Source organism: Sturnira hondurensis, unplaced genomic scaffold (assembly GCF_014824575.4).
Source record: "Sturnira hondurensis isolate 20B ecotype Veracruz unplaced genomic scaffold, ASM1482457v3 Scaffold0001221, whole genome shotgun sequence".
Taxonomy (NCBI): domain Eukaryota; kingdom Metazoa; phylum Chordata; class Mammalia; order Chiroptera; family Phyllostomidae; genus Sturnira; species Sturnira hondurensis.
The window spans coordinates 2373274-2397415 of NW_028073852.1; the positions used below are offsets into that span (position 1 = coordinate 2373274).

The 24142-nt window shown below is 59.9% G+C and overlaps 1 protein-coding gene and 1 long non-coding RNA gene across 3 annotated transcripts in view; one reads left to right on the forward strand and one right to left on the reverse strand.

The window, feature by feature from the left end:
• CYTH1 (cytohesin 1) overlaps positions 1-24142 on the forward strand; it is a 64717-nt gene that overhangs the window by 19205 nt on the left and 21370 nt on the right. Inside the window, exon 1 of one of the 2 annotated variants that reach the window (XM_037064334.1) lies at positions 15488-15653. The exons of the other annotated variant lie outside the window; for it this stretch is intronic. Within the exon in view, the coding sequence (XP_036920229.1) occupies positions 15626-15653 (28 nt within the window). The 5' untranslated portion in view covers positions 15488-15625. Of the gene's footprint in view, positions 1-15487; positions 15654-24142 lie in introns of those variants that run through there. 2 annotated transcript variants of the gene reach the window in all.
• Positions 9298-11179, reverse strand: LOC118999652 (uncharacterized). The gene is made up of 3 exons (XR_005069154.1): positions 11018-11179; positions 10042-10324; positions 9298-9422 (listed from the first exon to the last, which is right to left on the reverse strand). It is a non-coding gene; the product is annotated as an uncharacterized LOC118999652 (long non-coding RNA).

The window sequence follows — 24142 nt, forward strand, 5'->3', positions numbered from 1 at the left end:
TGCCCCCTTTCTTCCTCCAAGCGTGTGCTAAAGCCACCTTCCTGCCCTGTGCGCCCAGCTCAGGCTCACCCCTTGGGGCGTATGGGAGTCTGCTGACTGCTGAGGGCCTGTCCCCTCCTGGACTGACCCAGAGCAGATAGGCTGAGACGCCATCAGCGTTTGGTGTCATGGGGGTGCAGGCATCTCTCCGGGCAACAGCAGCTTCTGTGACCCAGAGCCACTTCCAAACCCAGTGGGGGTGTCTTAGGGACAGGAGTCACCCAGATGACGGTTTAAGTAGGAGCTTCAAGGGGATACTGAAGAGACGCCCTTTCAAAAATACCAGTGACAAACCCATTGAGCTGTCGTTCGGCCCCACCGTGACGCGCAGGCCTGGCCTGTCTTCTCCCCCAGCTCTGGCGTGCGGAGGGTCCCTCTCCGTGGCACGGCTCGCTCTCTGTCAGCAGGGTGCTGGGCGGGTGGGGTGCCCGGGTTGTGATACCAGTCTTGCAGTTTTACAGAGAAGGGAGCGCTGTGCAGTTGGCCGGGCAGGCGGAGGAAACGGGGATGGGGTGCAGCGTGTCCTGTGCTTCTGCGGGGACGGACGCGGCCCCGCGCCACTGCCCCCACTGCCTGTCCTCACTGCTGTCCTAGCACACCTCGCTCAGACCCCCTGGAGGCAGCTCTGCTGTGTTCAGTGAAGGCTGGGACATTTTTCTACAAATTTCCTAATTGTATTTGGCTTAGTAGTGCACAGATAGTACAGCAAATTAATTTAATTACCCCCCCCCCAGTTAATTTTGTATTCTTAAGTAGCGATAGCACCAGAAAGACTGTATCTGGAAACATGAGCAGAACTCACAGTAGATGCTGGTGCTTGAGACGCATCACCTCACCTCAGTTCGAGAATGAGCGTCAGTGATGGCTCAGGCACTGCTGCCCCTGCAGGACCTGGGAGGCTTGAGTGACCTTCAAACTTTGTCCTTGTGACCCAGGAAGGGTTGGAATGCTCCGCTCACCACCTGGCAGAGTGATGAGGGTTCACATCCAGCTGATGGGGTGCTCGGTGTGCCTGGCGCGCCTGCTCTGTGGTTGCCTGCCAGCTGACAAAGCTGCCTCGGCCGGCACTGGGTGCCCTTGGGCACGCGGCCTTAGTCCCCAGGGCCTCAATGCGTTCAGAGCTGAGACTCATCCTCAGTCTGGGTCGGCACCCTCAGCTTGTTTCCGGGGCGTGGGGGCGAGCAGTGTGAAAGGCTGTGCACCCCAAAAAGTGCACATGTATGCTTGTAGTGACAGCACTATTGGTACCGGCGAAACGCGCATCGCTTGGTGAGTGCCGGGGACGGGCGGGTGTGGACAGTGCGGTGCCTGCCTGCTGCGGGTGCGGGTGGCCTTTTCGGAGCGATACAAATGTTCTAGAGGTAGGTGGTGGTGATGGCGGCACACCTGTGTGAAAACTAGAACCCGTTGGATTGTACACTTTCAAAAGGTGGAGTTAATGGTTTGTAAATCATGTCTCAATTTATAAAACTCTTCCCTGTGGGAAACTGAACATCCGACAGCACTTTTCAGAGTAAAGAAATCTTGGAACTGCAAAGTCTCCCCAGCAGCGTTGGGGCCTGCGCAGGACGCGCGCCACCCACCCCCCCCCGCCCCGTCTGCTCGTTCGCATTCAGGAGCACTGTGCGGTTTCAGCCCTCTGTCTAAAGCCTCGTGTATGAATAGGTCCTTTGGATAACAAATATTTGCCATCTCGGAGCACAGGGAAGCATCACAGGGAAGCATCACAGGACTGAACGCGTTTTAGTGAGAAATGGCAGCTCCCTGCCTCACCGGGGCCCTCCTGCCAGAGGCAGCCACTCTGTGTTGCTCAGTGGCCACAGGCGCTGTCCCCGGTATACAGAATGTGCCCCTGCTTCCCGGCCGCCACCCTCAGATGAGGGCTCTGGGCGCCCTGCCAGCCGAGGTCTGTAACCACGCTCTTTCCTGCACAGTCCTTTGTGTTTCCTGGAGCTGGCGGTGATTGCCTCCGTTTGTCCTTTGCCTGGCGGTTTTCTTTGACGTTATCCCTTGCTTTCTAAACTCCTCCACCTCTGCCTGAAGCTAATCTGCAACGCTGCTGCGAGCCGAAAGGCGTCCGTCAGCTGTCTCCCGGCGCTGCGCCCCTCCTTTGCTGTGGCTGTCGGGCCTGCTGCTCGGACTTCCCCGCAGGGGTGCCGCTGGGGCTGCCGCTCTGCTGGGTCTCCTGCCCCTTCGTCTGGGTTCTCTGGTTCCGGTTTACCTTGGGTTTGCAGAAGCTCCATGAGGGCATCTGAGGGAGGGCGTGGGAGGTCTGTGTCTGGAGTCAGCGGGCCAGAGACCGTCTCAGTCTGCCCCGACTCCTCCTCCTGGGGTTGGGGTAAGGTCCTCCCAGTGAAGTTTCCTTCTAACTTTGGAGGCTTGTTTTGCTCACCCTTATGTCCGTGAAATTTACCTTACCTTGCTTCCTGTGGGCGGGGTCTGTGATTCATTGTCTGGATAGGCCACAACCTAAACGTTGGTTCCACTTCTGCTGGACAGTTAGGCGGTTGCCAGTGCGGAGCAGGTGCTGCAGTTCCTGCCGCTACCAGTCACGGCCGAGTTTCCTGCTGCTCTTGGGTGCAGGCGTCCCTAGCTGCACCTTCAGAAAAAGAAGTCTGATTTCTTTCTCCACTGATCTTTGCCTGCTGTGTCATGTGCCAAGTGTGGGGCCCTCACTGAGTTCCCGGTTGTTCTCTCGGACTGCCCCAGGCCACTGCCCCGGTTCCCCAGGCCAATTACCGCACTGTGCCGTAATTCCTGCAACCAGCAGAGCCTGCTGGGCCGTGCTTTGCGGTGGCCTTGAGCCAGTGGGTCATCCGGGAAATAACCAACGTCTGTACCGTGCTGAGTCAGGAGTCCAGTTCCCCCTCCATTGGTTTAGGGCCTCTCGAGTCTCTCAGTAACATTTAAAATTTTTTCCATAAAACTCTTGCACATTATCGATAGATTTATTACTGGGCACTTTAATCACTGTTGTCTGTTAGTATAGTGAAATGCATTGGGCTTTATAGATTTATTCTGTAACCAGCAGCCTCGTTAAACTCATTGACGAGTCCAACCGTGACAGTAATGGCTTCGCTCTCTCTCCTCTTTCCAGTCCTTCGCGGGCCCTGCCGAGGCAGCCAGGGTTGTGGGGCCGAGCGCTCCTGGCTGGGAAAGGCTGCAACCACGTGGAGCAGCTGAGAGCGGGCGCCTGTTTTCCCTTCCTTTTTTTTTTAAAGATTTTATTTATTTATTTATCTTTACACGGGAAGGAGAGAGGGAGAGAAACATCAATGTAAGGTTGCCTTTCGTGCGTCCCCTGCTGGGAATTGGCCTGCTGGGAACCGGCCTGCAACCCAGGCATGTGCTCTGACTGGGAATCGAACCGTGATCCTATAGTTCACAGGCCTGCGCTCAATCCACTGAGCTACACCAGCCAGGGCTCCCTTCCTTGCTTGGAGGGAAAGCTCTGGACCCTGCCCCACAGAGGACAGACAGTGTTCGTTGTGAGTTCTTCATCAGTACCCTGTACCACGTTAGAGAAAAAAAAAGCTTTTGTTTCTGGTTTGCCAAGAACTTGTTTTTCAGTCTTCAGTGGACATTTAAGTTCTTCCAATCCTGTCCCCGCCTGCACACATGTGACATTGTTACAAGAAGACACAGCCACGCGGGTCTGTTTGCCGTGGCTGCACCCGGATGGCCAGCGCACTGGCGCACAGCCTGCCGGCGCGGGGCCCCGCCCACGCCGAGGCCCCGCCCACAAGTGCGGGGTAGCCCGCTGCTTGTCCGTCCTGCTGGCTCCTCGCTGCCAGGGCAGTGTTTTAGGGGTTTTACTGGGTTAAGTAAAGCGCGTTGTTAGAGTTGACTTTACCTGTTTTCGTTGTCCCTGTGTCTGCTAGAAAATTTAAAATGACGTGTCATATGTTATATGCATGTGAACCTAGAACCATTCGGTGTTTTTGGTGTTTTTAAGTACAGGATGACAAAAGGTATAAATATGTAAAAACCATATATTTCATACACATGTGCGCATACATGTAAGTTTTAGCAATTAAAGGTTTCTGCCCTCACCGAAGGCCATGAGAGGACGGGCAGAGACACATCCGTGGGTGGCATCTTGTACACACCCCTCTGCCCAGGCATGTGCCCTGGCAGGGACCGAGCCCGAGACTGTCCGGCTGGTGGGATGATGCTCCAGCCAACCGGGCCCCGCTGGCCAGGGCTTCCGTGTGTATTTTAAGGAGACTGTTTCTCACAGTTTTACTGGGAAGGAGCACGACTTCCCTCCCAAGCGGGGAGTCATGGAAGAAAAAAGTTGGCAGACTTGACTTCATATAAATGAACTTAACACGTGAGTGCTTGTATTTTATTTTGTGTAATGAAAGCTCTCATAAAAAGTGAAGACAACCCCTGGCTGGTGTAGCTCAGTGGATTGAGCACGGGCCTGTGAACCACACGATCACAGTTCGATTCCCAGTCAGGGCACATGCCTGGGTTGCGGGCCAGTTCCCAGCAGGGGACACATGAGAAGCAACCATACATCTATGTTTCTCTCTCTCTCTCCTTTCTTTACCCTCTAAAGATAAATAAATAAAATCTTTTTTAAAAGTTTTTAAAAAAAGGTATCAGATGTTTAAAAAAAAAGTGAAGACAGGCAGCACAGTTGTAGAAAGTATCTGTAACACTTTCAAGCAAAGGATTATTACCTAAGATACGTGAAGAGCCGTTCGAACCATTGCGAAGACAGGCAGCCGTAGACAGCAGGACAAAGGGTGCGCCCTCCCATGGAGCAGACATGGCTTGCCCGGGGCTCTGTCCTCAGTCGTCCCCACAAACAGGGAAACAGGAAGGACTGCAGCTCTCAACTTAGGAGGATGCTGGTGGGGGGTGGGGCACAGGGACCCTCGTGTGCAGGCAGGAGTCGCTGCTTCCAGCACTCCGAGGGTGCCTGTGGCGGTGTCTGCTGCGGGGGAGGACATGCCCCGTGCCCAGGTCTCAGTTTCTGAGTATCCTTCTCCACCAAAAGGGGCCGGGGCCCTGGGGAAATGGTGATTCCCGGGCTGGGGCAGGGAACAATGCGAAATGAGTGTGCCTGGGAAATCTTGGGACGGTAGGAAGCCAGGCGGTGCTGGGAAAGGACTGGACGGGTCGAGAGACACAGCGCCAGGGAGAGGAAGTCCATAGCCAAGGACACCAGGGGGTGGGCCAGGGAGGGCGACGAGGAGCGGACACCCCTGCCTCGGAACTCGACCTCGCTTTTTGTGCCATTCTTGCCCAAAATGCACAGCCTGTCAAACCAGGAGGAAACTGCAGGCCAGTCCAGGTTGGAGAATGTCCTACAAAGTAAATGACTGGCACTGGGCCAAGTGTGGAGCCCACAACACAGAGGCCCCGGCAGCAGCACACTTGAAAGTGACTTAGGCCACAGGCTGGCAGAATGCAGTGGGGTCTCGGGGCTGGGCCCTGGGCTGGAAACGGGGGGTGTTGGTGGGGGAGCTGGTGCTGCTCGCTGGGGTGGCCAGACCACTTTCTGCTGCTGCATCGGCGCTCATTTCCTGGTCTCAGCGACCATCCTTGGCTTACGTAAGCTGGGAACATATAGGGGAATTTGGGGGAACTCCATGTTTTGGCAATTTTTCTGCAAGTCTAAAATCATCCAAAATAAGTCAATGTCCACACCCGTGGACCCCATGACTCGGCTTTTCTGATTCCCTTCCTCAGACAGACTGGCACAGGCACCCAGGGGACACAGACTCGTGACAGCAGAAGACTGCAAACCACGGGGAGGCCGTGCTGGGGGCACCTCAGGCTTGAGACTCAGGCAGTCCCAGATGTGTGGACATAGGGAGGTCTCCAGGACATGGTCACTGAAACGCAGGGCCATGCAGGAGAGGGAGCAGGGTGTGCCCTCGGTGATAGAAGCAGCCCAGAAGGACTCCAGTGTTGTGTGCTATGCATGTTCGGCTGCCCCTCCACCCCAGACCACAGGGACCAGGTGCTGCTTCTGTGATTGAAAGACAAGGGAAAGCGAGTGTGGTGCATTCTGCTTGAAATGGGATAATTCTTCTGGTGTGTTAAAAAACAATCAAGAGGATCATTTAGTATTTATACTTTATTTCATAATCCATTTACCTTTTTTGATATTTTATTTATTTTTATACAGAGGGAAAGAGAGGGAGAGAAACATTAATGTGTAGTGCCTCTCGGGCACCCCCTACTGGGGACCTGGCCCACAACCCAGGCATGTGCCCTGACTGGGAATCGAACAGGTGACCTTTTTGGTTTTCAGGCTGATGCTCAATCCACTGAGCCACACCAGCCAGGGCAAGCCATTTTACTTTGATAAAAATAAACAAAAAGACCAGAATCTAGACTTTAGGAAAAATTTTCTTACTGCTTCACATTTGTGATTCTTAAACTCATTTCAGTGGAGAGGGGCTGTCATTAGGCAATTTCAGAGCAAAGGGACATTGCCAGTGACACTGGGCCCACTTTGTGTATCTGGACAGAGCCTGCATCCCAGTGTGGTGGCGGTCACAGCACCGAGGGAGGGTGTACACCCACAGGGAAGAGCCACGCTGGGCTCCTGCCATTCTTCCCATGACCTCAGCTTGCTGCGTCCAGAGATGGGCATGAGGGTGACCGTCGGAGCGGTCTCCTGCTCTGCCCCAGAGACGTGGCGAGGCCTAAGAGCTTCTGAGTGTCTGTCAAAGTAGCTGTTTCTTTGAAAATGACACCGCTTTCGAGGTGCCCGGTTGACAGTGGTGCGGTGGCGCACGTCCGGTGAGCGTGTGGCCGTCCGACAGCCGCGTGGGTCTGGTGCTGGTTGGGCCCTGCCTGCTGTTTGAGCCCAAACCTGCTTTTTCCAGGTCTCTTGGTTCGTGCAGGCGTCTTTCCAGGTAGGTTTCCTGGCTGGGAAGAGACCGAAGCCCAGCTGTCGCGAATGTTTATTCTATGATTCTTAGTATAAAATTACTTTAAAAAAGAGCAGGATAACTCGGCTGAGGGATTTCTCAGTGGAGAGAAGTAGGTGGGGCCAGACCCCTGGGAGGGTGGGACGTCACTGTGAGAGAGCAGAAATGCCAGTGGGCCGTGTGGGTGAGGGGACGGGGAGCCAGGCAGCACTGGTCCCGGAGGGCCTTGTGCAGTGCAGCTCCGTCAAAAAGCGCCCCGCCCCTCCCACACGGGGCCCGCACCCCGAGGGCCGGTCTCCACCACCTGCAGGGCCCTGGCCACGTGGGGCGTCTGAGTCTCCCCAGACCTCTGACATGGCAGACCCCACCACAGTGTAGGTTTTCTCCACAGGGGCCCCGTGTCTGGGCCACCACCTCCCCACCCAGGCCCCCCCAGGACCTGGCGTTCACTGTCTTCTGGTGAGGGAGCTTGCTCCTGTGACGACACGGGGACGTGGGAGGCTCAGGGCCTCCGGCCTCCCGGTCCCCTGCCTAGGTCTCTTCCTGGGCAAACGGCCTTGGTGATCCAACCTCGGAGACGCTGCACAGCCCATTTCCCTGGTCCCCGTGGTGAGGACGAGGAACAGAATGTGAGTGCATTCCACGTACCCCAGGATTTGGAGGGGGAAGCCCATCCGCAGCACACAGTCGTTCTGGGTTCTTCTTTTCAGGGGTGCGGGGCAGGTCACATTCTCAGCGATGCCTGCTCAGACCACCATGTTCCGAGCTTCCATGAGCCTCCCTCCCACAGAGGCACCCGGGCCTCTGCCTGTCCCCACACCCCCGCTGCCTCCACTGCTGGCCTGTGCACCACCCACTGTGGGGCTGTTCCCTGTGTCTGCCCGCTGTGGCCCGTTCCACAGAGTAGCCCGAGTGCGTGGGCAGTGGGCACAGCGACTTTACTGTGAACAAAACCTCTTCAGCCAGTGCATGCTGCAGGTGTCCCCAGAGCACGGCCTGTGCCCCAGGGCGCACAGGAGTCCCCTCTTTCCCCTGCACGCTGACAGACACTCATGCAGGGGAAGGTGGTGGCCGGAGTGGCTGATCACAAACCTTTTCAAAGACCATCTCCTCGAGGAGTCAGCAGAGGGCAGCACAGGTCGACTGTATCACATCCACTATTTTTTACTGTTTTACAAGGGCATTCAAAGTTCTGTAACTGCTTTTGGGTATAAAGTGAAGCTTATCAAGACCTGGGGTTTCTTTTTTTTTAGTCGTCAAGCGTGCTGCGCCTCCATCTTTGTGGAGAAAGCTGCCCGTTCAGCGTTGCGAATGTGCCACGTTCAGACTTTCTGAAGTGCACACAGCACGTTTCCAGGTGCCCCTAGGACCGTGGTGATGGTGACGATGGCTGCCGAGGGCCCTCCTATGGGGGCCACAGGGCACCCCTTAGCCAGGGTTCCCCTGGGGGCAGTGCTCCCTCCGCCCACTCGTGGATGGACGACTGAGGTCCAGGACAGATGTGCCCGCAGCCTGAGGGCCCTCTGGGCCCCCGAGGGGCTGGTCAGCGCCCTTCCCAGCAGCACTCGTGCCGACATGAACCCAGTGTGCCCTGTGGCGTCGGCAACAGCTTTCTGTGGACAGTGAGGTCACACACGGTGGGGAACTGCTCCGTTCTCATCCTTTTTCTTCTTTAAAAAATGAAATTCAAGTATGAAATAAAGGGCAAAAAGGCATGGTTTGGAGTTTGGGGTTTTTTGGTTGATCTCCAATTGATTTTGACCTTTTCTCTTGCTGATAGAAGTGGCGAGACTTCGGCCCCACAAAGGCACATGTGGGCACACACAGCCGAGGGAGGTCCCGTTGCCGGCTGCGCAGGTGCAGGGCAGGTGGGCGCACATTGGGGGCTCTTCGTCCGAACTCTGTGGCACAGGTGTGTTTCTTTGTCCCCAAGTCTTTCCTCCCCAGACCCATTTGATGCTGGCCATGTCTCTGAGGAAAAAGCCAGTGCGAGTCCCTGCTTTTCTGGTGACCCTGGTGGCTCCCATGGCAGTGACCCTCCAGAGAGAGTGCAGCGCCCCGTGTGTGGACTGCTGAGGACTGCCGGCTTCGTCACCTCCCACCACAGCTCTTGGTGCACGGGGGCATTGCAGGGCCTGCGTGCTGTGTGCCCCAGGCCCTCTCCCAAGAGCAGCTTGTCAGGGAGATCTAAGCCCTGGAGTGGGGGACATCAGGAAGCACAGTGATGTACCCCCAAGTCCCAGGAAGGCTGCAAGGCATGGCCCTCGAGGACGGAGATGCGGGCGCGGCTCGGCGCTGGCGGCAGGTGGAGACTTCTCTTCCAGTCCTGGCCACACGCGGCGGCTGGTTTTCTGGACGTGAGTGGAAGCCTGTGTGCTTGGGAGCGTCCCGTCCTCCCTCTCTGGCTGGCTCCCCACGTGCTGCTGGCCAGTTTCTAGCCCACAAAGCCCCAGGGAGGGGACTGGAGGACACCTTTTGGTCACTAGCCTAAGAAAAAAGGGTCTGTGGTTACTGCTTTATTGTTTTATGACGGCGCCTGCCCTCAGTGAGCCGCGGCTGCCACCCAGAGCTTCCCTCAGTGCGCCGGCGCCTCGCTGTCACTGCTGGGGGACAGCCTGTACTTGTGAGACAGTTAGGAAAACCCTGGGTGCTAAGGAGAGAACAAGGCACACGGGAGAAGAGACTTGGGAGACCCGGTCGTGGAAGGTACAGAAGAGAGCTGTAAAGACTGTGCACTCACAATCTCAGGTGTGATGTTGATGGGACAAGCACAGGGTGCTGTGGGCACCGAGAGCTCGGGGATTAAGAGTAGGTTCTTGCAAAGCCAAAATAGCAGAAGTAGCCCTGGCTGGCGTAGCTCAGTGGATTGAGCATGGGCCTGCGAACCACACGATCGCGGTTCGACTCCCAGTCAGGGCTCATGCCTGGGTTGCAGGCCAGTTCCCAGTTCCTGGCAGGGGACACACGAGAGGCAGCCATGCATTGATATTTCTCTCTCTCTCTCCTTCCCTTCCCATCTAAGATAAATAAGTAAAATCTTAAAAAAAAAAAACAAAATAGCAGAAGTAAAATATTTCATAGACAGGTTAGGAGATAAACTAAAGACCTGTCTTAGTTTGGGCCACCATGACAGAGTGGCACGCATGGCCCAGGGGCACAGACATTTACTGTTCAGAGTGTGGTGGCTGTCACCCTGCGGTGGCCACACCTGGTGGGAAGAGACCACCTTAGCCCTCTGGCGTTTTCTGATCAGGGTGCTGGTCCCATCTCAGGAGCCCCACCCTCCCTTCCCACTCACCTCCCGAAGGCTCCACCTCCACCTCCACCAGGTGGGGGGGTTCAGCACAGGAATTTGGAGGAGAAACATTCAGCTCGTTCCAAGAATACTCCTTAGAAGGGAGCGCAAAAAGGGGTTAAAAGTAGAAATGACAGAAGGAAAAGTGAACGATTCGCATTGGAGATCCAGTGTCTAATGAATAGAAAGTCTAAAAAATGAGAACTGGAAGATAGGAAATTATCAGAGAACTGTAAAACTTCAGGACTGGGGCTGCCTAGTGGCTAACATAACCTACCAAGAAAGACTCAACCTCACCCCCTCACTAGGTAGGACAGGTCACAACATCGACGGTAGAGGTGAGGTTCCGACAGCTGTCTGGGGCGAGGGGGTCACATGGAAACCCTGGGATCAGAATGGCACCATCTCTAACAGCAGTGAGGGGCTGAAAACGGGGTGTCTCCGTGGTTCTGAGCACAGTGATGTCATCGCGGGCCTCTGTACCCAACTGCAGTCGGCCCGGAGGGAGGGAAGGCTCGCGGGGTTTCAGATGTGCACAGTCCACGGCGGCCCCCCACCCCGGTTCGGTTGGTCAGTAGAGGGTGCGCTCCACCCGAGTCAGCACGTGGGCCAGAACCAGAGAAGGCTGCGCTGGGGATGCGGGCTTCTCCAGGGGCAGCGAGCCCAGGCTGCAGTGGGGGGGGGGGGGGGGGGGGGGGNGGGCGGGGGGGGGGGGGGGGGGGGGGGGCTGGTGCAGGCCCTCCCAAAGGCGGATCACGTGACAGGCTGGCCCCTTGGACGGTTTTACCCTTGGTAGACAGCATGGTGACCAGTCGGTAACAGAGAGGAGGACTAGGTGAGCAGGACAGAAAAAGACACGACTGCCTCCCGGGCGACTTAGACCCCAGTCCCCGTCCAGCTGAGTTGTGAGTCATGTTTACGGAAATGCCAGTTCGGGCAGAAACGCGTATGGGAGCGTTCACCGGTGCGCGTGCGCGTGTGCGCGAGGGGCGGGGCCACAGCCGAATCTTCGTCCTCGGAGGCTGGTGGCATTGGTGGCATTGGCAGCTTTGAGCTTCCAATGGCGTGAGCCTGTTCCTGAGAAAGGCTGGGCAGGTTTGCAGAAGCAGAAGCTGAGAGAGTTTCCTCTGCGGGGCAGGGCCCGAGGGTGGGGGAGGTCTGGGCCGGAAACTGTGGTTTTTGGGCTCAGGTAGTAGGTGTCGCTCTCTTTTCATAGGGTGTTGCTGTGTTGTTTTACTTAAAGGCAAACCCAGGCACAAGCAGTGAGAGACGCGGGGGGAGGGGGGGAGGGGTGGTCAGGTTAAGGGGGCGCCTTGAGACCGGGACGAGGAGCTGAGGCTCCCAGCATCCCCACTCAGTGCAGCCCCCGGCTGCTGTCTGCTGGAGGGCGACAGGGCAGTGAGGTCCAGGTGTTGGCCCCAAGCGTTAGCTGAACCTCCCGCCCGAGCTGGTGGCCCCGGCCTCTCCCGTCAGCCCCCTCGTCCTGCAGGCTGCCCCCTCTGGCCGTCCCTGGGGCTCCGTCACTGCTGCTGGCCTCCCCCAAACCTGTCCTCGCTGCTCTGCATGCTCTGTCCTAACTGCCCAGACCCACTTCGAGCACACGTCTCTCCTTGGGGTGATGGTGGCCGAGGGGCGTGCTGAGAACACCTTCCCCAGATGTCACGTGTGTTCCTGTCAGTCTTCTAGTGTTGTCGTCAAGCTCCCCGAGTCTGTGTGTTGGGGCGAACGGTTAAGGCTGGGTAGGGTATGTCGCTGACTGAAAATGAAAAGTGTCTTGAGTCAGAACACCTGCTTCCAAGTGGCGTTGTGTGGGACTCCGTGTGAACCGCTGTGGTGCCCCCGCCCAGGGGTCTGGTGCAGGCCTCGCCAGCGCCTGTCCCGTCCTGCTCATCAGGCGCTGCTCTGAGGCCTGGAGCCTGAGCTGGCCTGTGACTCACTATTGCTTTTCCTGGTGACTTCAGAGTGTCCGTTGGACCTCTGCACAGCCTCCCTTTGAGCAGCTCCCTTCCCTTCCCTGTGCCCCGGGGCCTGCTGGTGGCTGATGTCACTGAGTGGCACCCACTCCCAGACTCAGAAAGGCCCACATATGGGTGACGGGCTACGCTGTCACCGCCCTGCAGGCAAGTCGAGCACACAGTCTGTCGCTGCAGGTTCCTCTTGGCAGGGGCGGAGACCTGCTGTTTGCTCCTCACCCCCCTTTTAGGCGAGCAGGGTGGTGGGGCGCTAGCTCTGGCACAACGGAAACTACACCGCAGACAGCGGCTTGGGCCCGGTGTGCCCGCCCCACTCCCAGGTTCAAGGCCTCAGCTGCAGCTCTTCTGCCAGCAGCTTATGGGAGCTGTTCTGGAACCTGTTCTGAAGGGGTCTGTGGGGTAGCCCGCCGTGCACAGACAGGAAGGGTGGCCAGGTGACCGTTTAGGGCCCTTGCTGTGAGCATGTAAACTGGGTGGTGTGGCAGGAACGCAGCAGTGAGTGGCGGGGCAGAGATGAGTGTCACTGGCTTGGAGGAGCTGAGAGGGGGTGGGCCGCAAGTGGGCAGAGTGATGGGGCTTCAAGGCGGAGACGGGCACATGGAGGGGCTGGGGCCTGTTCCTGAAGCTGTGGGCCCCCCACCCAGTTTGGAGCCTCGGGCTCTTCCATGACCCTTTCATCCCCGGCGTGGACTCCATGGCAAGGCCTGGGCTCTGCCTTAGAGTGGACAATGCTGGAGTCCAGCCACTCCTGGCTCAGGGCGCCCGTCCTCCTGCCCACAGCCTGCTCCTTCTCAGCAGCTGAGGAAGTCCCAGCCTGCATTTACGGCCAGACCCTGGCAGCCACTACCCTGCTCACCCACCGTGGAAACCAGCGTCCTTAAAACAGCCTCTGAGGCCCTGGTTGGCCCTCCCCATTCTCCTTACTCACCCCTCCACTTCACCGGGTCATCTCTGTGTCAGCCATGCTGTCCTCTTGCCCCCCTCCCTGACCACGCCACCCCATCCTGCCCCCAGGTGGCCTCCATCATCCGACAGACCACCCCATGCGTTTACTTCTTGCTCCCCTGCCCTCCCAGCTCCCGGTGGCACATACATGGTGCGAGGGCAGTGCAGGTCCCTGCCATGTCTCCGGGACTCGGTGCCCAGGGTGCCTGAGAAGGCTGACCGAAGCCAGCGAGGGCAAGATTGGGCATTTGATCAGAACGTCACCACTTCTCTGAGACGAGAGATGGCAGGACTGACACTAACGTGAGTGGCAGGTTGTGAGAGAAATGCCTGCAGCAGTGCCCACCTCAGTAAGGTGGTGAGTGGCTGGAAACCTGGCAAAAGATGTGGACGAGCGGTTCACGGAGGGGAGACCCCTCTTCTTTCGTTTACGGAACGACCCTCGGCATCTCGCCCATCGGGCTGTGCAAACTTGGGGCAGTGAGAAGCCGCCGTCCCCACACGCCGGCAGGGGCAGCGAGCCTCCTGGGGGAGACGGGCCTTGGGCAGCGTCGGTCAGAGGTCCGAGCAGAGCAGCTGCTTGTGGCGCCCGCCGCACAAACACTCTGCCCCTTGCCAGTCCCCAGGCAGTGGCAGTGACCTCGGAGGCCAGCCCTGGTGCCGGCGCGTAGACGCTGATGTGGAAATTGTTAAACCTCGGTTTGGAGATGGAGCAGGATGAGGCTTCACCTGGGACCCTCCGTGGAGGGAGGATGCGAGGGAGGAAGCATAACTGTGACATCAATGTGCGGGATTAAAAGAGTCGGGTTTATGTTGGCACCTCTACAAAGCAGGGTGGGTTTGAAAACACCAGGGTGGGCAGAAGGGGGCTTACGGCTGTAATGCAAGTAACACGAGAACACGCTTGGTTCTGCGTGCTCACAGCTGTGACCCTCCTTTGCCCACCCTGTACAGGCGAGTACATTTGTTATCTGGCAAGGAGGAAAAGGGTGGGTCAAGTCCGTGCCCTTGAGGCACCTGCGGCCCCTCCGGAGGGTGACTGGGAGTGGCACTCTGGGGTCTTGCTGCAGATCTGCTGCAGTGAGGGCCCGCGGCAGCAGGAGGGGATGCGGCCCAGGACTTCGGGTTCAGGCCCCCACAGGCCTGCTGCAGGAGTTAGCAACCAGGACCCGTGGGGAGGGGCCCCTGGGGCACGGGCCCTGCAGCCAGACACGGGGTCGAGTGCCAGGCCAGCTGTGTGGTGTCCCCGAGTCTCAGCATCCTCGTCTGGGAAGGGGGCTGGAGGGAGTGACACTCGCCCTGTGGGGCGCTGTCAGGGCTGCTGAGCTGGGCCAGGCCAGGCCAACCAAAGGGAGCGGCACTGGAGGGCCCTCGACACAGCGGGGCTGCTGGCTGTTCCCGGTGAGTGGCCGCGTGGGAAGCTGCATGGAGGCCCAGCAGTTCTGCTTCCAGGGTGTGTGAGAAGGACGCGGTGAGAGACGAGACCGGTGGAGAGTCCGAGCCACTCACGAGGCTCACAGCGGGGGATGGCTGGAAGGTCGCACCCACGTCGTGAACAGTGAATGGTGTGCGAACGGCAAGTGCTCGTGACAGTGGCAGTAGCTGGTTGGGAAGCAGCATGTAGAGCAGCCAGCGCTCTCCGTGCATGTACCCGTGTGTGTCTTTCTGTGCATTTCCCTGTGTGTGTCTGCGTGCTGAGAGGAGTACATCTCATAATCAACTGTACGGGAGCGACGTGGGAGGCAGAGAGAGTGTAAACACACCGAAAGGCTAGAAGAACCGGTTGTCCCGGGTGCGGGTGAGGGTGCCCCTTGCCGCCGTGGCCTGATCTCCCCGTCACGTGTGTGTGACGAGACTGCAGAGGAAGCACACGGGGGTGGGGTGCACGAGACAGGAGAGTGGGGGCAAAGCTGGACTCACATCGGGAGTGTGGCCCCCAGGCTGTCCCTCGTCTGTGAGGTGGGCCTTCTGCCTTCCGCCCGTGACCTCATCACGCTGCTCTGGGCATTACGGATTCTTAGTCATTCTCGGGGAGTGTGCGGTGTCGCCTCGTGGGGAGGACGGGGTTTTCCCAGACTCCATTCTGAGAAGGAACCGGACAGTGGAGCGAGGCCAGCCAGCTGTGCCTGCTGCTGTGAGGAAGGCTGGAGCACGGCCGGGAGCCCCGGGCCCCAGCCTGAGGCCGCTGGTCACCGGCCCAGGGAGGGGGCTGACGCCTGTGGACCTGCTGGAGCTTGACTGCAGGAACCAGGTGGTGGCTGTGAACCGAGCAACAGGTGACGCTGCAGGAGGCCGGCAGCTGATTGGTGCGGGAGCACTGCCGAGACTTCCTGGGTTGGGGAGGTGGCCGGACGAGGCAGCCTGAAGGTGTCCCGCCGCCACCTGGCCCTGCCTCCCAGGGCAGCCTCACCCAGCCCCCTTGGAAGAGCTGACGGAGCAGGCTTTGGGGTCCTGCTGTGACCGTGGCTGGGGGAAAGATGGTCCTCAAAACTGAAGAGGAGGAGGGTGAGTCCAATCGCGGCCTGGGTGTGCTGGCTGGGGTTTCCGTATCTCTTCCAGTCAGTACTCGAAACCCCGTGCCCATCGCTTCACTGCCTTTTGGGAGAAGTAACAGCCCGCTGTGTGTCTCGCTGTTCTCTGGAGGACTGAGGCGTGTGTGTGTGTGTGTGTGTGTGTGTGTGTATGTGTGTGTGTGATAGAGACAGACAGAGAACACCAAGGAAGCCCCTGCCCCAGTCCCAGCTGGGATGTTCCTCGGGTGCTCTGTCTTGGCGACCGCGCCCAGGTAGCACTTGTTAGAAGCTCTGGGAGCTGCACGTCTGTCCAGAGAGGGTGTGACATGAACAGTGAAGACGTTAGAGGCCAGGTTGAAAGCACTGAGAGGCCTGGGGTAGTCAATGTCCGTTTTCTGAGACAAAATGACCCAAAGGGAGTGTACGTAGTAGCCCGTGTCAGGACCTTGTGGGGGAGGCAGAGACCGTCTGAACCGCCTCCGCCCCCACACCCACAGGTACAACAGTGAGTAAAAGGATGACAAACCCTGTGGCTTATAAACCCCGAAGGTTCTGCAGAAGAGCCACCTGAGATCACAGGTCTGGGCTTCCCGCCCCACCAGGGTCATGGGATGTACGTGGCACCTCCGCCCTAGGCCCTGGTATGGGGCGCGGCACTGTGCGCAGTCTGGGAGCCGGCAGTCAGGATGCAAGGGGGCTGGGAGCAGACACCAGGTGCGGCTCGGATGGGCCCCTGCGGTGGTCACAGTAGGCTCTGGGTTTCTCCTGTCAGGTTCACAACAGACCACATTGTGAAACTGCACCCACTGTCTCCCCTCTGCACGGTTTGGGACACGTCTGGATGATGGCGTCTGGGTGACTTGGAGAGCTGCCCCGTGCATGTCGGCTTCGGGCAGGGCCAGGTCCGAGAGTAGAGAGGCAGCACTTGGGGTAACCCAGGCAGTTCCAGGTTGGGGTGGGTGTCCACGTGGGGGGTGGTGTGCCTGGAAGGTGAGTCCACACCATAGCACCAAGGTCTCTGGTTCAAATGGGGACACTTTGGGCCCTGGCCGGTGTGGCTCAGGCTGTTGCAGCATCGTCCAATAGAATGCAGCGTTGCGGGTTCAATCCTGGTCGGGTGTGTGCGCGAGGCAGCAGATTGGAGTCTCTCTCTCGCTCTGTCCCTCCTTCCCTTCCCTTCTCTCTAAAACCAGTAACTCCGTCCTGGGGTGAGGATCAGCGTAATTAATTAATTATTAGAGGGAGTGGAAGAGGACGGTACACGCCTGTTACTGATGATGCTCGGGCCATGGGTGTGCCTGGGCTGGCCTGGGCCGACAGTGGCCACTGTCCCTGTGCCCTTCTGTGGGAGCCTGGCTTCAGACGCAGAGAGGAGGTGCTGTTTCGGTCATTTCAAAGTGTGACCGGAGGCCCTGTGTCGCGGGCCTCCTGCCACCCTAGAGACTTCCATGTGTGACGTCAACCCTCCGTGAGCACTTGGTTTGGCAGTCGGGGTGGGCACCACCTCAGCCGGGATTTGCAGGCCTGAGTTTGAGCGGCAGCATTGGTGATGGGCGCCTTGCCTTGACTAAGGAGCCGCCAGGAACGGGCAGGCCGTTCTTCTCCCTCCTGGGAGCGTCCGTGCCTGTCGCCCTTGGCCCTGTGCTGAAAACGATGCCCGCGTGCTGAGATGCGGCGCGGATGTGGCGTTCAGGCCGAGGGGCCGGGACCGTCCTCGGCAGGTACCCGAGATCCAGGGCTAAGCGTCAGCTGTGCGCTCCACACACAGCGGCTTTTCCTGGGTTTGTTCCCAGGGGGAGGGGTTAAAGGAGTCAAATCCTCTCCTGCTGCACTTGCCTTGTCCTTCCTGGGCTCTCGCTTGACTGTCACCCCAGGGTCCCCAGGTGTCTGAGTGAGGGCCGGCCCACGCACTGCCATCGTCACTGCCCTGAAGTGGTTTCAGCTAGTCTTTCTTCCCTTTTTAACTGTTCGACCCTTTGATTGGCCTCTGAACCTTCTCTTTGTGGGGGACCCAAGCTCCTTGCCGTGTGGGCCACCAGGACTTCACAGGCACATGCTGGGCTCTCTTCCGAGTGCCGCCCCAGTCCCTGCGCGCCCTGGGCCCTGCCCTGACCCAGGCACCCAGCTGCTTCCGGCCTCCTCGCCTCCCTCTGCGGGCATGCCCCACGGTCTCTGCTTCTCCCCCTGGGGCATCTGGTCACCACCCTCAAGCCCTGGAGGCCGCAGTGGGGGCAGGGCTCGAGCGTTGGACGCCCAGCCCCCGGCACAGCTGGGCCCGTGCACGTGCTCTGCCAGCTGACGGGAGCCACTGTGACAGCCAGAGGGAGGGACACGCTGCCGAGGACCACAGCCGGGGCTGGCCTGGCCTGGGCTCTGCCTGTTCTCAGTGTGCCCTCGGCACAGTATTTGGGCCCGCAGTTGGGCTTTGGTGTGAAGTTCCAGTAGACATGGGAATGAACAGCAACTGAAGCTGTAAGCTGCCGTGTGGGTATAAAGGAATGTTGTTTACGGGGAGATACTGCGAAGAGAATTATGGGCGGTGCCTCTCCACCAGGACACTGGGGGTCCGGGTGGCCTCTACAGCACGGCCCCCGTGTTGACCCCCCCACCCCCCGTTCTGACAGTGTTCCGTGCGGTCCTGCCCGCTCACGTGGGCTGGGCTGCTGCGGTGGAGCTGGGTGTGGAGAGGGCAGGTCAGGCGCCGCAGCCGTGAGCTTGTGTCCCCCAGGTGGTTCGCACGCCCCTTCTGAGGGCTGTGCCTGTGTCCGTGGACTCCGCAGCGGTGAGGTCTTTGTTTTCAAGCAGGAGCGCCTGGCGCAGGAAGCGCACGGCACAGCGGGGCCACCAGCTGCTAGGGTGGGTTCTGAAGGGGCCACACTCTGGTCTGAGTTCCCCGGCTGTCCTGTGAGGCCAGCGCCCATGGTGCTGGACAGAGGACCAGGGCCGCCCTTCCCCCTGTGAGGAAGGTGGGCACTGAGAGGCAGAGCCCTGCCCCCTTTGCAAGTGTCGAGTTGCCCTGGGCTCTCTGCAGCCTGCCCCTGCTCTCGGTACAGGTTGCGGCCACAGGCAGGGCCAGGAGCCCGCTGGGCAGGTGAGTCATGGAGGTGGCAGGACAGCTGGCAGGCCGGCTCTTGGGGACAGAGGCGGGGTGTTGGCAGGCACAGGTCCGGGCCTCAAGAGCCCTGTCAGCCACAGCGCGTTGCTGCAGCCAGGACGAGGCAGGGGCCACTGATCTGGGCAGGAGACGCCCAGACATAGGAGACGGGACACCTGCCAGCTGTGGGGGCCCCGCCCTCCCTGTGGCCCTGGAAGGTTCTCAGAAGTGTGTTCGTGGCAGCAGCCGACAGCGCCTGCTTGCAGTCTGCCGCTCCCTCAGAGGCGGAGCCTTGACTGTCGCGAGCCCGTCTGCAGCATCCGCTCTTCGCACCTCTCTCCGATTTGACGGCCCTCCAGGGGCACCTTTCCGGAAGTCACCTGGTCCTCGTCCTGCAGCCGAGACTTCCTTTGTAGATGAGGACTTGTAGGCCTTCCCCTGTGTGTCTTGGGAGGGGCTTCAGCTTTGGCGGGTTCAGGTGGGCTTCACCTCGCAGCTGGGACCCTCCCTAAATGCAGTGTGGTCCCAGACTCGTGGGGCCACAGAGTGTCTTGCGAGTGACCTGGTAGAGCCAGTCGGCTCTGCCAGGGGGCCTTCAGCAGGCTCCCGGGGGCACGTCAGACTCAGCCAGGAAGTGAAGTTGAAGCACATGGTTAAGACGTGATGAGCTTGCGACCTCACATGTTCTCCTGAGCACGTGCTGTTCTCCTTGGACGTGTAGACCTAGGGGGACACACTGACTAGGGAGGGCGGAGGCAAGAAGAGCCCTCGTGGGGTCGGCATAGTGACTCGTCCTCCACCTGCCTTCTGGCTCCTCTGGGGCTTCCAGTAGGAGCCTCATCCCCTCCCTCCCGGGAAACGGCTTGGTCTCTCAGGGTGCGCCGCAGACTACTGTCCCAGCTGTCCTGGCTCTTGTGTGCGTAGGGGCGTGTGCCTGGGTCCCCAAACCACGTCTGTATTCTCGGTGCCACTCCCCCCCAGGACTGATAGCCACTGCTCTCAGCCTGTCGTGGTGTTTCTTGTCCCCACCCTCATTCAGAAGTGTCCCCGGATCAACTGCCTGCTTCAGCTGAACCAGGATGGGGCACAGTGGGACGCTGCAGCCCCCGGGCAGGGCCCAGAGCCAGTCCCAGTGTGTGGGGACAGTGGCCAGCATGTGCCCTGAGTGGGAGGCATGCCCTCGGGGGATGGGCTGGGGCATCTGCATGGGGAGTGGGCTCTGTGGCCTTGGAGCACAGGAGGCAGGGGCACCGTGTGAAGCAATCTGCTCAGGTCGCGGAGCTGACATGGCGCGGGGCAGGGAAGGAGGTGGCCTCATGCTTTGGGGGACAGAACTGCCTGCTCTCCAGAGACCCGTCTGCCCGCCCGCGCAGTGAGGGAGGCGGCGTGAGCGAGGGTTAACATCTCCGGGGAAGCAGCCATCAGGGTTTTGCTGCGAGAGGGAGAGAGGAGCTTGGAACAAACGCGGGCGGCGCGTCCCCTCCCCTGCAGGAGGCCCTCGCCGGGGAGCGTGCGGGAGCCGGAGGAGGGGCGGCCGCACTTGCGTCCAGCGGTGAGCCTCTGAAGAGCCGAGGAGCACAGGCTCTGCTGCTGGCCCGGTGGCAGCCCCGCGCCGCCGTCTCCGGACACCCCTGCGTCCCTGCCAGCAGCGGCTCCAGCTCCACGGCTTCCGCTCAGCTTCTGCTCCCTCCCGCCGCCTCCACCCCGGCTGTGCTGGCACACATGCTCTGCCTGCTCCGTCCCTCCCTCCCCCGGGTGTGCTGGGGCCACCCAGGAGCCGGGGGCTGTGGGGTCGTGGCGCCAGTCCACCATGGGCTCTGAGGCGGACAGCTGCGCCCTGCCCGGGCTTTGACATTGCTGACAGGCTGCGGGAGAGAGGACTCACCCCCGGGTAAGAGGCGGGCGGGTGGTGCAGGGAGCCCTCGGTGTGGAGCCTCACGGCCAGTGAGGGGAACCCACTCTCATCCCTGCCGCCGTGCCCCTGTAGCCCAGCCAGTGGCCGTGGGCAAAGGCTGCTCTCAGTGAGTTGCCTGGGCTCTCACGTTCTGCTCTCGCCTCTGAGGGCTTTTCCACGAGCTCCCGTGAGAGATGTGCGAGCATTCAGTGTGGTTTCTTCCAGGCCTGAGGGTTAGGAACAAGCTGATACCCGGCGTCCGTCTGGGGGCCTCAGGTCCTGCTTGGGGGTTAGACCTAGGGCCGCGGGACTGCAGGGGTCTCAGTGACTCCTTACGGACTTGGCCGCTGTGCGGCCGAGGGGCTGTGTCAGCCCGCAGAAGCCAGGGTTTCACAGAGGGCCAGCATGCAGATAGGCTTTAGGCACCAGAGTGAAGTGAGAGAGGATTGACTCTGACCCCATCAGCCCCGCCAGCCTCTCTTTGGGGCGTGCGGGGGTGTGCTGGCACAGCTGTGTGGGACGACGGTGACCGCAGCTGGCACAGGCCTGCCAGGGCCTCTGGAGGAAGGGCACAGAAGGCTTGGTTTCGGTGGGGCAGGTCCTCCTCGTGGGGCCGGGCCCGTTGGCCCCACGCTCCTCCGGTCCTTTCAGATGGCTTTGCAGCGGGCTGGGCCTGGAGCGCAGAAAGACAGGGCTGTGGAGGCCGGCTACAGCGCCGTGTGGCACCGCCAGGTTTTAGAAGAGGGTGAGCTTTTTAAAATGGCTAGTTTCTTGTTTAGTTTTTATTGAAAGCATATGTAAACTTTGTTTTTCTAAACCAAACTTTTAGCATACAATTTTACGACTTAGTTTCTCTTATTGCCTTGAAATTTGGCTTCATTTCCCATTGGTCAGCTGGTTAAATCAGAACGTTACACCAACTAAGTCTTCAAGTTCTAGCATTTTCTGTTGAAGGTAAAGGATAAAACGCTTGGCTTTTATGAGACCATTTGTGGAGCTCTGTCACAGACACCCCCATTCGAGAAGGGTGGGGTTGGGGCGGCGGGTTCCCGAGGCCACAGAGCGGACGAGTGTCCCTGCCCCAGGCAGCTCTGGGCTGGGCCAGCGGCCTGAGTCGTGGGGTGAGAGTGCTCAGGACCGCTGTCCCGAGAAAGGCGGGAGGTGGCGACGAGGCCTTCTGTGCGCTCACCTCCCGGTGGGGGCCTGGGGGCTGCTCTGTGGGAGAACCCAGGCCAGAGGGTCCGAGCTTGCTCGTCGCAGGTTGCCAGACGGCGCCTCCCCTGGCTGTGCCGAACGGCAGCGCTGCTGGCCACGGGCCGACACGACTGCCTGGTTCTGGTGGCGCTCACAGTTACTGACAGCTCTCAGGCCACACACTGGTGGTGAGACATTTCCTTGGAGGTCTCCACCCAGAATTCAAACTGGAGCCTCTTCAGAGAGGAGCTGAGGTCAGCAGGAACCAGGAGTTTGGGACCGGCTCTTCAGCCCCGTCAAACTCTGGAACTGCGCAGCCGTGAGCCTCCTACTTTTGGCGCGGTCAGTGGCATGGAGCACACGCCTCGTCTGAGGTCCCCAGGCCTCTTCCACCTGCGGAGTCGGGCGCTGCCCCGCCCCCAGAGCCCTGCCCTGTCCCTCCGCCCGTGGGACCACACAGGACACGCCCTGTGGGGCCTGGCCTATCTCACTCCTCATAGTGGCCTCCGGGCCCCTTCACATGGGGGGGGGCGGGGCAGTCAGGGTCTGCTTCCTCCCGGAGGCTGAGCCCTAGGGCGGTCAGTTTCAGAAAGTGTCGTTCTGGTTTTCCGTCAGCAAGAAGGACCGGCCGTTCCTGTCCCACAGCGTGCAGGTGGCAGGAACGCATCTGCGCCAGCGGTGGCGCGTGTCACCAAGTTTGGGCTCTGGTCACACGCCCCTGCCACGTCCCTCCCCCTGCCACCTGCCCTGGTCTGGACGGCCAGCCCCAGGCGCAGCCTTTCGAGTCACAGGTCTCTGCGTCCCCTTCACTGGAGGGGCCCCGTGAGACGCGGGGCTTGTGCCTCTCCTGGGGTCTGACTCCACCCTCGTCAGCAGGGATCCAGGTTTGTGGGAGTTTGCTGAACACCCCTACGTTTCCAAAACCTTTGTAGTCCTTTCAGTTTTCATTGTGAGTCACTGGGCTTCCCTGGAGACAAGGTGACTTGCCCTCAGGGCAGGGTAGGGGGCAGTGATGTGACCGGGGCCGCGGGCATGGGGTCAGGGCTCCAAGCCTCTCGACCAGCGCTCACCACGCTGGGACTTGGGACGGGCCGCCTGATGTCCTCGTCTTGCGAGCAGGAACGCTGCCTTTGCTCCGTGGGTAGCTTCTCAGCTTTGCGCTTTTGAACCCAGAGCTGTTTGCCAATGGCCGTCGTGCGCTCCAGACTTGGATGGCGTCTGCATGCTGCCCTGGGCGGCGCTGCCTGGGCTGCCGGGCTGCCGGGCTCCCGGGCTCCTCAGACGCAGCTCTGTGCAGGGCCAGGCTGGGGTGCCTCCTGGGCCCCGTTCTCTCGTCGTCGTCCCTTCTGCACTGGGGAAAGGGTGGGCCTTCTGGGCTGTTCTCCTCACTTCCGTCCAGTGCTGGCCTGGGCCCTTGGCCTGTGCCAGGAGGGGCTACGAGGAGGAGGAGCACGGTTGGCAATCACGGTGGGAAAGCCAGCGTGTCTTTGAAGCAGGGCGGAGGGTCCCACCGTGGCCAGGGACCTCTGGTGCCTCGCTCCAGTGCACATGGCCGGCTCCTGCTGAGGTCCCTGCAGTGGGGCACAGACTGTGTGGGCAGTGGCCTGTGTTCCTGCATTTTCACGTGGGCTTCCCGGCAGGTCACCGGGCGCTGCTCGCGGCGTTGTTGGCCACCATGTGCTGTACCCCCTCACTGTTCATGGGCCGGTGCCTCCAGCCGGGAGGAAGGGCCCTGTCCCTTTAAGACAGCCCTCCTTTGTGTGTGCTGTGGCGGGGGGCACATTTCAGCCCTGGGTTCCTGCCCACTGGTAAAATCTGCAGAGCAACATTTAAATAAAGAAACAAATAGAAGCTTCCCTTGTGAGGCTTTTCTATTCACAGCCGAGCACAGTGGCCCCTTGTTGTGGGCACTTTAATCTCCTTCGTTAAATCAGAGCCCTGCGAGGGAACGGCAGGGGGCCGACAGAGGCCGTCCCAGTGCCCTGAGCGGGACACCTTGTAAATGAGCTCCTGGGCCTGGGGCCCCTCCGGCTCTGCTCTGTGTCCTCTGTGCGTGGGCTGCTGCCCCTGCCATTGCCGTCCTTTGAGAGAGAAGAGGGCTCAGCTGCCTTCCCGGCACAGAAGCGTGGCCACAGCACGTGGCGGTCGACAGGGGAGGGGCGTCGCCGCTCCGCCATCTGGCCCTTCTGCCCATCGTTTGCAGTGTGACCCGCACAGCCACACAGGAATCCCCGGCCTGGTTGGTGCCCTTCCCGGGGCCCCGCACTCCCTGCCAGGTCAAGGGCGGAGTGGACATGGC